The 18,606-nt window shown below is 37.0% G+C and overlaps 1 protein-coding gene across 1 annotated transcript in view; it reads right to left on the reverse strand.

The window, feature by feature from the left end:
- Positions 1–18,606, reverse strand: part of TNRC6A (trinucleotide repeat containing adaptor 6A) — a 165,626-nt gene that overhangs the window by 54,762 nt on the left and 92,258 nt on the right. The window contains exon 3 of the mRNA XM_065891795.1: positions 12,120–12,141. Within this exon, the coding sequence (XP_065747867.1) occupies positions 12,120–12,141 (22 nt within the window). The remainder of the gene's footprint in view (positions 1–12,119; positions 12,142–18,606) is intronic.

An 18,606-nucleotide genomic window follows, 5' to 3' on the forward strand; every position in this document is an offset into this window, starting at 1 on the left:
GGTTTTGCAGGCCATACAGTCTCTGTTGCAACTACTCAACTTGCTGCTGTGGCACAAAAAAACAGCCACAGACAGCACGCAAATGAATGGATATGATTGTGTTCCAACAAAACTTCACATAAAAAAAAACAGGCAGTGGGCCAGATCTGGCCTGCAGGCTGTAGTTTTCCAGCCTCTGCTCTGTAAAATATAATTTACCAAAATGAGCTCACAGAGGAGTAGACGATCCTATGGAATAATAACAGCAGAGGACACTGAAAGATCCTGCAAGATTTACCTCCCTAAAAAGCACCTGGCTCAGATGACTTTACAGGGAGTATGTAAAGAAAATCCTCAAGAAGCATATATAATATCGATCTTACATAAACTGTTCCAGAACAAAGAAGTAAAGGTTCAAAAGACTGGCTGGATTCAAATTTTGGCTCTCCAACTTACTAGCTACATGACCATGGGCAAAGTACTTATCCCCTCTGTACCTGTTTCCTCATCTGTAAAACAGAGTCAAGTATTAATACCTACACCCATTGGGTTTTTGTGAGGTTTTAACAAGATAATAGATGTAAAGAACTAAAAACAGTACCTGGCACATGGTTAGACTCAATGAATGTTAGTGATTACTATTACCATCTGGGTAAAAAAAGGTAGGAGGAATTAGGATGAACCCCAGGTTTCTGGCCTGGAATCCAAGTAGACAGTAGTACCATTTACCAAGATATGAAATAGAAGACAAAAATTAAATTCGGGAAGTATGTGAAAATGAGTTTAGTTTTTTTTAATTGTTAGGTTTGTTATTACTATAGGACAGCCTCTCAAACATTTTGGTCTCAAGACCCCTTTACACTTAAAAAAATTACTGAGAACACCAAAAATTTTTTGTTTATGTGGGTTACATCTATAGATATTTACCATACTAGGAATTTAAACAAAGAAAATTTTAAAATATTTATTGACTCATTAAGACTCATTTTATATATTAAAAATAAATGTTTTTTGAAAAAAATTTCCAAAACAAAAAAAGAAAAGTATGCATTGTTTTACATTTTTGCAAATCCCTTTAACATCTGGCTTAACAGAAGGCAGGTGGATTCTCACATCTACTTCTGCATCCAATTTGTTGTGACTTGCACATTATGTACCCTCTAGAAAACTCCACTATATACTCATGAGAGAATAAGTGGCTAGACAAAGCCTTTCTACTGTTATTATGAAAATAGTTTTAACCTTGTGGATCTCATGAAAGCTTCAGGAAGCCTCTCAGGTGCCCTTGGGTAAACTATGAAAACCACTGCTATAAGAATGCTACTGAGGGCTTCCCTGGTGGCGCAGTGGTTGAGAGTCCGCCTATCAATGCAGGGGACTCGGGTTCGTGCCCCGGTCTGGGAGGATCCCACGTGCCGCGGAGCGGCTGGGCCCGTGAGCCATGGCCACTGAGCCTGCGCGTCCGGAGCCTGTGCTCCGCAAGCGGGAGAGGCCACAACAGTGAGAGGCCTGTGTACCGCAAAAAAAAAAAAAAAAAAAAAAAAAGAATGCTACTGAATATATGGTTCTAGAATTTAGTAAAAGTTTGAACTAAAAATATGGATTTAGGATTCAGCATACAGGTAGAAAAAGAAGTTATGAAGTTGTAAAATAAGAAATGGCAAGACCTAAAGAATAGGTTTAAATAGCAGACAGAAGAAGAGAAGTTATGGCAAGAATAAGTTACCACTGCCAGAGAAGTAGGAGCGCTGTTGTTATTTTAGTAAACGGCCTCACTATCTATCTAATTACTAAAGCAGGGACATCTTTCTCAAATTCTCCCTATCCCTTTAGGTCCAGTCAGTCTAAAGGTCCAATAGATTAATTATCTCCTTGATACAATCCAAATGCATCCTTGTATCTCCAATGTCACTGCTGTGATTTAGGCCCTTATCAATTTCATCTTGCAAAAACCTAATTGGTCTCCTTGGCTTAAGTGTTGATCTCATCCCACGCCCTTTTCATTCTCCCCAAATCTATCATCTCTCTGCCCCACATTATCTATATTATTAAAGTGCTCTCAGAATTAATGCAAAGTCCTTAGCACAGCCCCTATCTACCACTTTTCCAGATTCATATCCTGCTACATCCACACACATCTCCTCTTCTGCATCAAATACCTCCAATTCTCTGAAAGGCATCATGCTCTTTCATGACATTCCTTTCTTGAAAATCTTTGTCTACCACCTTTCCTAGGAAACAACTCATCACCCCCCACTACCCCTCTATTCAGCTAATCTTAGAAGTATTTTATGACAACATCCCCTCCCCACTCCCATAAAACCCTTAGGCATTCCTTACACCAGAAGTCCCCAACCTTTTTGGCACCAGGGACCAGTTTTGTGGAAGACAATTTTCCACAGACGAGGGTGGGGCGGTGTGGTTCAGGCAGTAACGCGAGCGATGGGGAGCCGCACATGAAGCTCCCCTCTCTGGCCTGCCACTCACCTCCTGCTGTGCGGCCTGGTTCCTAACAGGCCCGGGGGTTGGGGACCCCTGCCTTACACTACATGTGCTCTCTAAGTGCAGGTTTCTTACTTCTTCTTCCTTTTTCCACGTGGTGGTCCCAGCACCAAGAACAGCAAATGGCATGTTCAAAAATCCTAGAGAAATCAGAAATATACCTTTTCCTGGGTCTTAGCTCTGCTTCTTCAAGGAACTCTTACCTTCCTACCCAAAATTTCCCATCTTAAATTACCAACACAAAGAGGAACATAGCTGGTTTGTCCTTCTACAATCCTCTAGGTTTAGCTGAGTAAATTCTTCCACCGAGCTTCACTAATAAATTTCTGGATGAAACCACCCTATTAACCAATTCTGCTCTTCAGCAAAACACATTAGGCAAGGTACATCTGTTCTAACGTACAGATCTTCTTTAAGAGCTAGAGGATACCCATACAATACTCACAATATGGTATTCCCAAGATCTTGGTTCATCTGCCCATCAAATTTTGTCCAAATATGTGAGATGCAGAAAAGGGGGATGATGAAAGATTTTTCAGGCAGAGGCACGTGCTTTAAAAAAAAAAAGTCATCTACTGTATAGCACAGGGAACTCTACTCAATATTCTGTAATAACCTATATGGGAAAAGAATCTGAAAAAGAATGGATACATGTATATGTATAACTGTATCACTTTGCTGTACACCTGAAACTAACACAACACTGTAAATCAACTATACTCCAATATAAAATAAAAATCAAATTAAAAAAGGAAAAAAAAGTCAGATTGCCCTCACGTCTCTCTTTCATAACTAACAATTCTAGAAGTGATCCCCAAATTTATTTAATTAAAAGTGCTATGGGGCATGTGTTTAAAACAAAAACAGGTTCTTCAAGCCTCACAGATTTACTAAATCAGAATCTGTATTTTTAAAAGCACATATCACGTGATTCTCATTTCTGAGTAAATTCTGAAAACTAGATACTGTAGCAGCATCTACAGAGCTTCTGACTTCCATTTTTGAGTCCAAAACAAAAGATAATACCTAACAATTACCTAACAGCAACAACAAAAAACGTCCCAAACACACTGGGGGGAAAAAAAAGTTTGCAAAAGTTATATAATAAAGGAATTTTTAAATTTAATTTTTGATTAATTTGATTTTTTAATTAGAAAAAATGGTCCCAAATATATATAAAAATGAAGTTCAGATAAATTAAACAGTTAGACTATACAATGCTAAAATTTTTTAAAGCTTTCAGAAAGCACAGGCAAAACTTTTTCTAAAATCTGAATAAACGGTAGGTTTTCTCAGCATAAAAATGAGTCAAGAAATCAAAGAGTAAAAATTGTTAAGTTTGAGCAAATAAAATTATGCAGTATATTTTATTTTTTCAAAGGTGTCTGTGTGTATATATTTATTCCAATTTAAAAGGCAAACTGGAAAATATTTGTCCTTTGGAACAAGTTCAAGGGATCCATTCCCTACCCCCCTCCCACTGCCCACCCCAATTTTCCCTAACCAAAGGGGGAAAGGTACTGTTTTGGTTTAAGGCTGCTAAACCTAACATAGGAAAGCATTCAACAGAGTCACTAGAGTTTAGGACCGGAGTCTTAAACTAAGAATATAAATGTTATTTAATTTTGCTTTCCTTCTTCTAAACATATATTTGCGTCTTCTGCATATGTACCCCCTATGGGGTCTGATATTTAGATATTTCTACCTGGTATCTCATCCTCAGAACAACCTCAAACATATAATACAGTTCATAATCTTAGAAATTTTTTCATCGAACACATTAAATGGAATATTAATGAGCTTCTTATACAGAGAGCTCATGTAAATAGATAACAAAAACTCTAGGCCCAAGAGGAAAATGGGTAGAGAATAATGGGCAATTCATAAGAGCAAAAAAGTACAATTAAACATATGATACTCCATTTTATCAATAAACAAATTGATTTATATTTAAAGCAATAAAATACCAATTTTGGCCTGACAGATTTTATAAAGATAATATATCCCATTCTTATGTTGTAAGACATATTCCTTGCACTGTGGCAGAGACACTGCACTGTGATTCACCCATGCTGGGTTGGGTTCTACTTTAATGAGAGGAAAAAGCCAGTCATCGTCTGGGTGAGGAGGAACTCTGAAATGACTGCGGAAACTGCTAATATGATGTTTCAATGGACTAAAAGGTTGCTAGGATACTGCAAAACCACAGTTGTGGGAGTTACAATTTACCAAGTTATCAGTTGGATGCCACACAATTTATCTAATATCTCTTTATCCTCACCATGATTCTATGCATCTGAATTATTACTTCCATTTTACCAATAAGGCAACTAAGGGCAGAAGAAGGCTGCCCATGACTAAACATCTAGTAAATGGCAAAGCTAAAATTTAAAACCAAATCTGACCCCCAAACTAATGTTCCTCCTAGTATACACTTTCATCTTACTTATAAGAGCAAAATCAAACTCTCCAAAAATAAAGGAATGACAAATTCTGGCTTAATGTCTTTGAAAGCTACAAATCAAAATTTTCTAACCAGCGTTTATAAGTTATCTATCACATACTCAGCATTAACTACCCTCCAGTGACTTATGTTCTATATTATATATCATTTCATTCCCACATTAAGTAACCTGGATTATCTCCTTTTAACAGAGTCAAACCGAAGTTTAGAGGTTACAGTACTTGCTCAAGGTCACAGAGATAAGAACTACAAAGGCAGTATCCAAATCCAAGTTTATCTGACTCAGAAGACTGGACTTTTAACCACTATGCCTGGTTTACACAAAAATTCCAGGATTATCTTATTAGATGAATCAATGCTTTTCGCTTCTGGCAAAATGCTGCCTTTAAGTAACATTTTATCAGGCGAACTTTCACTAAGGCTACTGGCACTGAGAAAGAGAGCTCTTAGTAAGCATTCTGAAGCACAGCTACTATTCTAATTAGAACTACAAGTATATAAAAGTGAAAAAGATGATATATCATGTGTTTTTTCCTAGTCTGGAGCTTTCTTTTACCTGGTTATAACTGATAAAGCTATTCTTGCGAATCCATCCTGACTTCTACTCCAAAATTTAAACCAGAAGACTCCTGATTTGTTTTCTTTGAAATTGAAGACCTAATTGTTGCCCAAGTAGAGTATCTCAGGGCTCAGGACACAACCATACGATGCCTCCAACAACTATAGGCTCATTAGTCTCTGAATCTAGTTTCTGACAATAGTTTACTTTGTTAACTGCAGTAATCTCTGCTTTTCTCATATCTATTTCCTGTCTCCTTTGTCCTGCTCCAGTCTCATCAGACATCTGAATTCACCAAAATCTTTAATTTCTACTTATTTTAATAATTTATTAGTATTTATAAGCAAAACACATCTACATTTGGTAGAAACAAAATGGTTCTTACCTAAACAAAAAGAGGTCCGTAGCATTCTTCATAACCTCCTGAGTACATAAATCTAGATTTACATGTATAAATCTATATAAATCATTTTTCTTTCTCAGTAGGAGAAAAGGAAAAATGGTGACTCTGATATACCTAAAAACAGTACTTTTTATTGACTCCCATGGAAGTAGAAGCCCATTTCCCCCTTCCCGTTAGTGCATAGTTAGAAATCTTTTTGTTACACAGCTCAAAGACATCTTCATAGAAACACATTCACCATTAGTAAATTCTTAATCAGTAACAACCTCCTCTTCTTCAAAGAGGTCAGTACCCATTTGCCTTCAAAATCTCTCATAAAGCCGAAGTTCTATCATGGCACATTTGGAATCAGAACCTGGTCTTCCAAATATTACCTAATACCTGCCTGTGGTACAAAAGTCATGTTTCTACCATGCATACTGTGGAGAAAAACACTGAACTGAACCCCGGTTCTAACAGCAGACCTTTTCCAACCTGTGTGCCAGGAATCGGTTAGAGGGATGCTGAGGGGAGCAGCACTTCAGAGTCCAGGTGGCCAGACTCTCTAGATCGTCATCCTCAGCTGAGAGCAGCCTCTTCTGTTTACAATAGCCCCACAAACGTCATTTTCTACATGTGCCATTATGTGAATAAGGTCAGGCAATGTGCTTCAAGTCACAATCTATTTGCGCCTCAATTTTCTCCTGTATGCAGTACAGTGATCCTTTGTCAGGCCACCAAAGTTCCTGAATTTCATTATTGTAGGAGGCTTTGTGATTGAGAAACTTATGATCTCATGGAGAAAACAGAGTGCTAAGCTGAGATCACAGGTAAAAACATTTAAAACAAAGATGAGAATGGAAACACATTGGGGACAAGGACTTGGAGTTTGTTTTGTTCATGTACAGCAGTGACCACAACAGTGCATGAAACAGGGTGGGCACACAATAAATATTTCATGAATGTTAAATGGTTCCTGAAAAGTCAACCACTTCACACATCACAAAATTGTCGAAACCTCTCTGATTCAAAAAATGTTGCTGGTAATACAATTTTTAATTTATTTCTTTGTGCTCAGTCAACAGGGAAATACTATAAAATCTGTTAGAAGATCTTTCTGTAATATTTTTAAAAGATGCATTGTTTTAGTTCATTCATTGCATGTTATTAAACCATGGGCAATAGTGTAGCTCTCCTGCTCTGTCTTCCATGTAACTAACTACAGGGATATTTTCAAAGAAAAAGAAGCAGTAGAGCCCAGTAGGGTTAGTAGTCCAACCCTTACTCAGACACCAATCAGCTGCATAACCAATAGGAAAGTTACTTAACCTTTCTTAATCTTGATTTTACCTGTAAATGGTGATAATACTATCCACTCTCATAGGGCTGTTGAAACGATTAAATGCAGGCTTATATTGTGCTAGTACACACTGATGAAGCCCTACTCCTGTATTAGTTTTTAAATATCCACTGTGTTAAGTCTCACAGTTCCCAGGCTGCTGCCCTGGTGCCTTCGCTGGGTCCCACACATTTCCCAAAATTCAATAGCTAAGAGTTACTCTTAGCACATTAAGATCTTAGGTCTGCTCCAGTACAGTGTTATGAATCACTGGTGCCCATTCACTATTAGTAATTAAATATTTAGAATCTCACCTGGACTAATGAAATATAATCAAGCACAATATAAATATAAAGCACAGTCCATGCTACAGAGTAGGTGCTCAGAGTTAGCTATCTTGACGCCTCCAATATGATGTGACATGCAGCTGATTTAACAGCTCTTGAATATTTTGATCACTCCCTAGATCAATGGACTTAAGTAATGAAATTGTGTTTGATAGAAAAACAGAAAGGCTAGAATTGAATACAAATAATGGTTTCCAACTATGGCAGGAACAAAAATGTGTTTTAAATGTTGATTCAATTCTCATGAGTTTTTAATTAATCCAGAAAGAGAATAGCCACAATTAACTATGCTTCCCTATGTGATCACCAGAAAACAAAAAATCTGTATCAAATTTTCTCTATTCCTGCTTCCATCCCAGGCTCCCCTCATCTCCTTTAGGAGCTCTAGGGTTTGCTATTCTCTGTAATTAGCTTGCTTATGAAACCACTTGAAGAAAGCACTGGCATGATATAGACAGACGGAAAAATAAATATTAGCTGTCAAAAATTAACAGTGCTTATTCTTTTGCAAGGAACGTACAATCAGTATGCTTCCAAAACAAGCCAGTGTCAGAGCTGGAAAGCTGTTTTTAAAAAATGACGTTTATTCTTGATAGAGTTCCCAGTCCTTCCCTGTCTTTACAATGTATAGGTCCACAGGATACCCATCCGTTCCTATACCTCACCGTAATTTTTTTAGCGCTTCGTTCCCCTGCTGTTTCAAAGAGATACTCATCATATACATATTTTAGAAAGGAATTTCAAATATTCAAACATTCAAATAGCTATGCTCCTTACAGTTTTTCCAAGTTCAAGTCACAGGTAAGAATAAAATTTTCAGAAATTTCATTATGTCACTCATTATAATGGTCCACATTTTTATGAGATGACGCATGAGTCCACTGCACCGAGAAATAAACATCGTATTGTTTTCATACAAGAAAGCTGGTCAAGAATTTAATTTATGATACCTTACAAAAATCCAGCTTTTATACAGTTTCACCACTGAATGAGAGCAACATCAGCAGGTATTATTTAATCGGGAATGGCAGTAGCCTTAGAAAAAGAAATAGCTCATTAAGGCAGAATTCTACAGGGAGTGCCAGGCCTCACCAGTTATGCAGTCTGAGCACTACAATCTTGACTCTTAACGACCAAGAAGGCTCTAGAACTATACGGTCCAATAAAACTTAGAATTCAGTTCCTCAGTCACATTAGCCACATTTCAAGTACTTAAGAGCCACATGTGACTAAACCTGGGCTTTATACAGACCCTATAATACAGAAAGACAAAAATGATGCTGACAGTATAAACTATAATCCTGAATGAATTAGGTGAATTCTCCTAATTTTTAAATGTTGGCAATCAATTAAAAATGTAAAGGATAACAATAAAAACACTGTGGAGACCACAGGAGATGAGGGAGAAATGACAACTAAACAAATTACCTTGCATTGGATCCTAGAACAGAAAAGTTAATGGAAGAATTGGTGAAATCTAAATACAGTCTGGAGTTCAGTAATACCAACGTATGTCAGTTTCTCAGTTTTGACAAATGTACCACAGAAACGTAAGATGTTAATAATGGGGAACTGGGTGAGGTCTATATGGAAACTCTCTGTTCTATCTTTTCAACTTTTCAGTAAGTCATAAATTATTCCAAAATGACGTTTAGTAAAAAAAAAAACGGTGTGAGCCAAACCCATACCACAAGCCTCCTAAATTTATAATCTAATCACTGCCATAAACACCATATATTGTACACACCACGAAAATAAATACATTTTCATGAATCAGAATAAGCATGACCAAGTATGAAGGGAGCTGCCATCAAAAGAAGGATGAAGTGAGTAAAATAGTTGGCAAAACAACATAAAGCATTTTGAAGTGACTTTCATATACTCAGCCTAATTCTCAGAATTGTGGAAAATCTAAAAAAAAGATTCAAATATGTTCATGTTTTATGTATGGATGTAAAAAGAATGACTTACATTTGGAAAGGATATAAACAGTAGGTACTCAAAGGTCATGTCTGAAGAAACAAATATCCATGGACCAGTCAAAAATCTAAGATAGAATATAAGTGAGTGCCCCAAGCTTAATACACATCACAACATCCTAAGAAAATGGAAAGGGAAGGATCAAGGGCAGTTAGAGAGATCCACTAGAAGATGAGTTCTGAGAGCGTTAGAAAAGCTGAAAGGCATCCTTGGCTAAGAAATGGGATCAAAAAGAAACAAACAGGAATGAACATGAAAAAGATAAGAATGATGTGAAAAGTATAAAGGAGTGATGGGAAACAAGTTGGTTAGATCATGGGAGGTCAGATTAAAGCGGGACTTGAAAGTCAACCAGGAGTTTGGTTTTGAAGCAAAGCAACAAGGAACAACTTAACATTCCTATCCAGGCGAGTGGTGTGAGAAAAGTGGAATTTTAAGAAAATTAATTTGGTCATGTTCTTACTAAAATTTTTGGCGGGGGGGGGGCATGCCACAAGGCTTGCAGGACCTTAGTTCCCCAACCAGTAATGGAACCTGTGGCCCCTGCACTGGAAGCTCAGAGTCCTAACCACTGGACTGCCAGGGAATTCCCCACGTTCCTACTGAATTAATTTGGCAGTGCTACTCCCTACATCATTCCACATCCCTGTAACTTTCTTAGACATCCAAATTCAAAGCCACAATATCACTTTCTGATCTCACCAGTTGCCAATCCTGTCAATTACATCTCAAACATCTGTCATCCATCTCCTACCTCTACTGTCAAGACCTCAGTTCAAATCCTCATTACCCTAGTCCTTCTCTTCTCTCTCTGGTACTGCTCCTTTCTGGTGACACTAGACACAACTGACAAAGAATGTTCTTAAAGCATAGCTTATGACCATGACCTCTAAACGCAAGAACCTTTGCTAGCTCTCCACTCTTTAAGCAGCATGAAGTCCGTCCTCCGGTTCCCCCTACCTCTATGCCTATATTCGGCCCCTTCCCTTTAACACCCCTATACTCATTCTCTGAATATTCCCTCTTCTTGTCCACCTGCCTCTTCTGCCCAGTGTCTTTTTTCTGTTAGCTCCACCTTTCAAATCCCTGCCCATCTTTCAACCAAAACTTTCCATGTAAGTAATTGCTAGATTTAAAAGAATGAAAAAACAAATGATGTCACCATCTTCTTAAGCTCTTCAGTGGCTCCTTGAGTACATTTAGCATATAAGGCCCTCTCTGACCTGGCCCCTGCCTACCTCCTTCAAAAAACCCTTCAACCCTGACCACTTATCACTAGGTATTTAATGCTCTTGGAATACCACCAATGCACATAACATCACATTATGTCTTGTCTCTGTGCCTTCAATCATGCTGATCCCTCTGCCATTTCATTCTTTCTTTGACCGGCTGTCTCATCTTTAAGACTCACAACCTCAAAAAGGTCTTCCTTATCTGTTCTTGTTCACTCTCATACAACTGCACCTAAAAATGTTACCTTAAGCAATGCCTCGGACTTCCCTGGTGGCGCAGTGGTTAAGAATCCACCTGCCAATGCAGGGGACACAGGTTCAAGCCCTGGTCCGGGAAGATCCCACATGCTGCTGAGCAATTAAGCCCATGCGCCACAACTGCTGAGCCTGTGCTCTAGAGCCCGCGAGCCACAACTACCGAGCCTGCACATCACAACTACCAAAGCCCACGCACCTAGAGCCCGTGCTCCGCAACAAGAGAAGCCGCCGCAACGAAGAGTAGCCCACGCACCACAATGAAGAGTAGCCCCTGCTCGCCGCAACTAGAGAAAGCTCGCACGCAGCAACGAAAACCCAACGCATATAATAAATTTATTTTTTTAAAAAAAAGCAATGCCTTACCTTAACCTCTAATAAAAACAAGCAGTTTTGAGTGCAGTATCAGCCAAATGCAGAGATTATACTTTTGGTATAGCTTACGTAAAAATTCAGAATCTTTAGGCCTAACAAGTTCAGTATCAGAGAGCCCTACCCCTTTCATTACAGGTAGTCAACTCCTGGGAAGGTGAAGAACTCCTGATTCAGGATCTGAGAGGAATTAGGTTCCTGTTTCTTTACCACCCTGAAGTCTTTTGCTTGGCATGTACTGGGGGCTGTTCAACCTAATCATAATGATAGCAATCTACTATTCTCAGTGATAATATAGAATGGATGTCAGTCTGCCTATAGGAAGAAGTGGGGGACAATATTATACAGAGAACAAGAAGTCCTAGAGGTAGCTCCAGACAAGAAGACTTTTAGATGGAAGACTGAAGGAAAGGCACATGTGCTCAAAGACTCCAATCAAGGAAGTATGTTAGGAAGTGGTGTTTATTCTAGGAGATAAATGTAAGGTAGGTCTCGAAACAGTATATTTTTAAGGTGGTAATTAATATATACTACAATAAATCATAACCCCCAAAAGATGACTCCACGGTGATGTCACTGAAGAAGTCTGTCCCCACCCCCTGTTCCTTTCATGCTCTTCTCTCTCCCATCCTGGAGGTGAATAAAAATGCATATCAACAACCTTCCTTTAATGAAAAAAAGAATAAAAAATAGCTTTAAACAACGTACCTTTGATTTTTTGTTCAGTGGCCTAAAATAAAAACAAACAAACAAAAAACAATGTAAATATGAAACTGAAAGAAATGGACTGTTATGATAAAATGCTCATATATTACTATTACATAAGACATACACATTTTTATTAAATAAGGAATTTGTCATTTAGATGAACTGCATAGGAAAAGATATGCAAAAAAAGCATGCTTTTCCCACAGATGTGCCCCATTGTCCCTGACACAATGTTTATTAGTAAAAAAAAAAAAATTCTGGAAATGCTTTAGTCACAAAGCAGAAAAGACACCATTGTATGACAGTATAATAATAATAATGATAAATGGAACTTCTCTTCATTTAGTTTTAAAATTATATAACTGTCACCTTTACCTTTAATGGATCTAATGAGTTTTTCAAATGTTTAAAGGGCTTCAAATTTTCTTGTATCACATGATAAAACATGAATTAAGTTTTCTGGAAGAAAAGCTGCATAAAGCTTCTTTGGCCAAATTAGTAATACATTTAACTCCTGGAAGTTAGGCTGCTACAGTTAAGTATGGTGAACTTTTAAGTATTTTTGGGTGGGAAAAATTTTGAAACATTTGTCACTTCTGACACATCTGACAATTCAATTAAAATGACTGTGTTCTGAAGTTAAACTGACATGGGCCCTGCTTCCCATGCCTGCCCCTACTTCCACTGTCTCTGACACAACAGGGAGAGGGGTTTGAAGACAGTAGGACTGCCTCAAGGTGGCTGGCTCAAACTTCAAGGGCCTCAAAAAGAACTGATTACAGACAAAGGCCACAAGTGAAAATCAACTTTTTGATTATGCCCAACTGTGTGGGAATCCTAAAAGAAAAAGATACAAGGATAGGCAGGGAGGTGAGGGAAGACTGAATAATTAGTAACTGAATAACCAGGAATTGCTTCTAAATGAAGATAAAGCTTTTCTTAACTGTCAGAGGGCAGGATAATTCATTTTGCTTAGTCATATTAAATTGTTACCAAAAACACCATTTTTAAAATTATATCATTATAGAACTATGTGGTAAAGAACTATATGGCAATTACCATAATATTGAAGCCACACCAAACATTAATCTTTCCCCGGAGAGCCAGAGAGTCGATCTAGGCACTGAAGTACTTTACCAAGTTTTAGAGCACTAGTGACACATAAAATAATGGAGGCCCATCTTTTACTTTATATGGATCGAAAATTAAAAAAAAAAAAATTGATGGAAGGACAATGGCAAAAGACCAGTCAACTAGCTTGAACACTTCATTTATTTCTGGAAGAAATTGTTTTTAAAATCTGGTAATAGAAAAATAGTCTTATTAGAGAGAACTCAGTATCTGAATACTTCCAAGTATTACAAGCATCATGTCAAACTATAAGATAACATAATTTTCTGAAACCCAAAAAATAAACACGGAAATTATTCTGCATGTTGAAAACAGATTGAGTGTTGTTTTGTGCGTTGTTTTGGGTTTTTTTGTTTAACTCACCTGGTCTCTTCCACAGTTTACTTCCAAAGGAAACTAGGCTACAGTACATAGAAACCATGACCACATTACTAAACCCCAAGATATACAGTGTTGCTCTTCTAGGCCTTACAGCATAAAGGATATCTACTATGCCAACTCCTTTGGGAAAGAAACCTTCATGTTGCTTGAGAACAATGATCCACCTCATTCAGTATTGTGTCATCTACAGAGAACAGCACCACGGGACACTCAAAGGAGTGTCTGAAGGACACCTATCAGAACACCAACTAATATAGTGAAAGAATATAAGTAATAGAACCCAAGAGCTCCCGATTAGGAGGAAATGGAACTGAAAGAGTTCCATTTCGTTCAAATAGGTTTTTTGTTGGTTGGTCCAGGGAACTTGTATATTACTCAAACTATTAAAAAGAGAATTTTCCAAGTGGGGTCAGTGATTTTAAGAATATTTGTCTGCACTGTTCAAAATGGTGGCCACTATCCCATGTGTTTACTGACCACTGAAACAGAGCTAGTGTGAAGTGATATGCACAAAATACATACCAGATTTCTATTATTCAGTATTTTTTAAAAAGGTAAATAATTTCATTGATAATATTTTATACTGACTACATGTTGAAATAGTAATATTTTGGATATACTGGGTTATATAAAATATATTAAAATTAACTTCAACTGTTTTTCTTTGTTTGTTTTGTCTTACTTTTTTTTTTTTTTTTTTTTTTTGTTTTGTCTTACTTTTAAATGACCTTGTCATTTAAACCCTCTGGGTCTCAGTTTCCTAATCCCTCAAATGGAGAAGGAGAAAAAAAAAACTGTTCTGCTTACCTTTTCAGGGCTATTATAGGGCTCAAGTAAAATATAAAAAGATCTTTTCTGGATAAATAATACTATTCAAACGTGAGGTATCATTGTGGATCTTGTACAACAGAATTAAAGGATTCTGGCAAACTGAGAAGCAAAAGTATTTCTATTTTGAATATTTTTTTCTTAAAAACAAAAAACCTGAGCTGTGATTCCACAAGCAATTATCACAGTTGCCTCAGTTTATTAGTGAAGGCATCAGACAAGTGGCAGACACACCTATGCCAGGTCCATGCCAGGTGCTTTGTTTCTGTCAGGCTCTGCACCACTTGTCCCAGCTCCTCGACCCCTAAGTACACCTCAGTGGTTAAGAGCTCAGAGTCTGAAGCCAGACTGCCTGGCTTTGACTCCTGGCCCCACCATTTACAGTGTGACCTTGGTCAGAATTAGTTAACTTCTCTAAAGCTTGGTTTCCTCATCTGTAAGACAGGAACAAAAACACCTACCTCAGAGTTGTTGTGAGGCTAAAAGGACTGAACTCATATAAAGAGCTTAGGGGAAAAAAAAAAAGAGAGCACGCTTAGGACAGTGCCTAGCATACAGAAAGCATTCAACAGATATTCCCTAGTGCCCTACTCACCCATGCTTTGGCTCCTTCCTCTCACAAACTTGACTCAAACTCACTCCCAGCTCCCAGGTCCTACTTTTTTCCTCTTTTTCTAATCATCTAAAATGTCTTAACAGTGCCAGGCATTAGAAACTAAAACAAGGACTAAAGAATTAATAGTCTGATTCACTTATTTTAAATGAGATAATTACTGGTTAGAGATCTTTTCTGTGATTTCTCAGCAAGCAGCACACTGTCTAGAACCCAGGTCTAATGAATTATATTTTTAAAAAAAGAAAAGAGAAGAGTAAGCTTAAATAAGGGCCAGGACTGTAAAGACAATACCTAACTGCCCTTGATGAGTACAATGCTCCAGGCCTGGTTATATTACCACTTAGGTTACTGAGAAAATTTGCTACTTAGACTGATGAATATGGTCTCTAGTCTCAGAACAAAACAGCCTTTGGGAGACATAACTAGTAAATACTAAAATTTCCAAAAAGGAGGAATGAAATTGGAAGTTTTCTACAATGTAAGTCTAATTTAAGCTCGAAATGAGTACATTTAAATCCACAAAGCCTTTTATAAAAATCCCTTCAAGCTTTTAACACAATAACAAAAATATCCATGAACACTGACTTTTAAACATTCTCAACCGAAAGATCCCAATTTGTGTTGGTGCCTCCTTCCAACCCTCAACCATTATATGCTTTCTAGGAACTACAATTACATGTTTAAAGTAAAGTTTATACTAAGTGATCCCTCTATAATTAACCTATTTCTCATCCTTCTTTTTCCTCCTCACTACATTTCCCTCAAGATTCCATCTAGAAATTTCTTCTAAAAACAGAACCTAGAGATAAATCCATGATAACAATCTACTACTACTATTGTTACCCTTTTCTTAAGTACAGAAACTACATTCCTGTGCTATATCAAATTATTTTCTGAGCCTAGAATCAGAAGGTAAGCAAATAGCCATAATTCTTAGATGTGAAATAGAAGGCTTTTCAAAAAATAAAAAATCATCCATTGACTTCTATTATTAACTAGAGATGTATGGAACAGAAATAAAATAAAAACCATGTAATTTTGTGTCAAAACTTTTTTAAGGAATTTAAATATTTAAATTGATATTTAACAGACAAAATCAGAAAAACTATCATAGTACAAATAGTGCAGTGAGCTTTGTTTGGTGTCTAATTGTTTATATAAGGAGTTGTATATCTAGTTTTTTATTTAAAATAGAAATTAACTCTGGTCTGAATTTAAATTTCTTTAAAAGACCACAGTTAGGGACTGTTAAATCTGTTCTCTGTATTCATGGCATAAAGACTTATTAAATGCCTTATAAAAACCACCATACTACCTCCAGCTTTAAAGTTCGCCTTTAGATGGTGAAAAATAAAGTAAAAGTATAAGATAATGTTCTGTACCAAAAGGATAAAGCCATAGCACCGAGTTTTGGAAAACCTAGGGGAATAAGAAGATTTCAATTCTATTCCTGTTCTGTCACCCTGATGGTGACACTTAGCTCATTTTAATGCTTGTGTTCCTTATATATAAAATGAATGGATTAAAACAGCATCTGAAGTCTTTTCAGAAACAAAAATATATAGTTTTTTTCAAAGTGTGCATAGATTACATAAAACAGACAGATTGTTTTTACCATAGTGAATTCATGTTTCAACATTTATATAAATGGGCCTGTCTCCCTAGCTTATGGAGATCTCTGTCACCTACCTGGATACACCTGCTGGCTCCTACTACAGACAAAAGACAAGCTCCAGGAAACTTATCTTAAAACTCCTGTGACTCACAATATATCATATGGGCTATAAGTGTGCCAACTTGGGACATTTTTCCTTTTATTTTGTTTTTAAAGAGCTATTTGGTAACAGCCTACAGAAATACCAGCTGTCCTCATTTCACCAATGGGTTGTATTCAAATTCAGTTGTAAGCTGGTTATCTAGAATTCACAGAACAGTCTCATTTACAGTGGCATTAGTCTACTAAGCTTAACATTTATTAGAGATATTAAATATTCCTTTATATTGTGTTCAATCACTAGATACTACTTTTTCTATAGGATACATAGGAATCCCTATTAATGCTGAAGATCTGACAAAAGAAAGGGGGAAAAAAAAAACCCTCCCCATCTCTCTAATGGTTATGGAACCATATCTCTGATGATGGTTCCAGTGGGACATAGTTGGGGTGAAAGCCTGGAACCCTACAGTGAGTGAGGCAGGGATGGAGTGGTAAACAGTATGAAGAACTCACTTCAGATTTTGTGAGGGGCCAAACGCCACGAAAATCATCATTCATGTGTTAAAGACACTGCCTTGGTGATTTAGATTTGGTTATAAAGAATATAAAGGTAAACTTTAACAATTAGAGTCATTTATTTGTATATGTTACAACTTAAAAATTATACTCACATTACATATTTAAAAATACAATATTTAAAAATTTTAAATTTCTCATTACAAGAAAAAAATTCTCCAATTAGGTATGGATATGATTAACCAGATTTACTGGGGTGATCGTTTCACAATACATACACAAATATTGAATCATTATGTTGTACAAATGAAACTACTAAAATGTTGTATATGCCAATTATACCTCAATAAAAAAAACACTATTTAAAGAAATCATTCGAGGGACTCCTCTTTCTTCGAATTTCCTCAGTATATAGAGTAAATTCCAAATAAACATGCTTCATTATATAATAACTTAAGGCCTCTTCTCTAGTCATTTCACATACATCCTGACTTACCAGCTAAATCTTGAACTCCTTAGAAGCAGGGATCAACATGGACTAATGCATCACTCAGATGCTTGCCAAACTAATGATTCTACACAAAGTATACTCAAGCATCTTCCTCAATATATCTCAAGTTTCTGTGAGGCTCTTTTCATTAAGTAACTGGCCTTCACACACGGAACAAGAGTCTGATAAGCCTTCCCCCAACCTTAGACTTACAGAGGACACAACTTTTTCATAACAAATCCTAAGCAAAGATTGATCAAATTGCAAAGACGATCCTATACCAACAGGCCTGTGACAGAGGCCTAAGGCATTATCAATGCCAAAACTCTATACTAGGAGTCTATTCCAAACCCTACGACAATTACCAATGCATCTCTTCCCATCACTCTTGAGTTAACAAATGGCCGCCAACAAGGGTCACCTATTAAATCAACTCATCCTCATCACTCTTAATCCTCCACAGTGCTCTGTACTCTGCTCTTCCCCAGTTTACTCGCTTCATCACACCCTAAACCCTGCAAGTTCAGAACTGAATTATATTTCTTTTCCCCTTTCTGTGTATCCCCTAACCTGGTTAACTGCTCCCAAAATGTACTCAGCCACTCACTCTGGAACCTAAAAGTCAATCTAGGTTACTCTCCCTTCATATCCTTTCAACAAATTCTATGGATTCTTTTAATAGTCCCTTCACCAATATCTCAGTCTCTAGTTTCTACCCCTTCCAATCCAATTCCACAACTGGCCATGGTTCTAAATACAATTTTAAAATACAAACTTTTATGTCACTCTACTAAAATGTCTTTGGTGT

The sequence above is a fragment of the Phocoena phocoena genome, chromosome 15 (genome assembly GCF_963924675.1).
Source record: "Phocoena phocoena chromosome 15, mPhoPho1.1, whole genome shotgun sequence".
Lineage (NCBI taxonomy): Eukaryota > Metazoa > Chordata > Mammalia > Artiodactyla > Phocoenidae > Phocoena > Phocoena phocoena.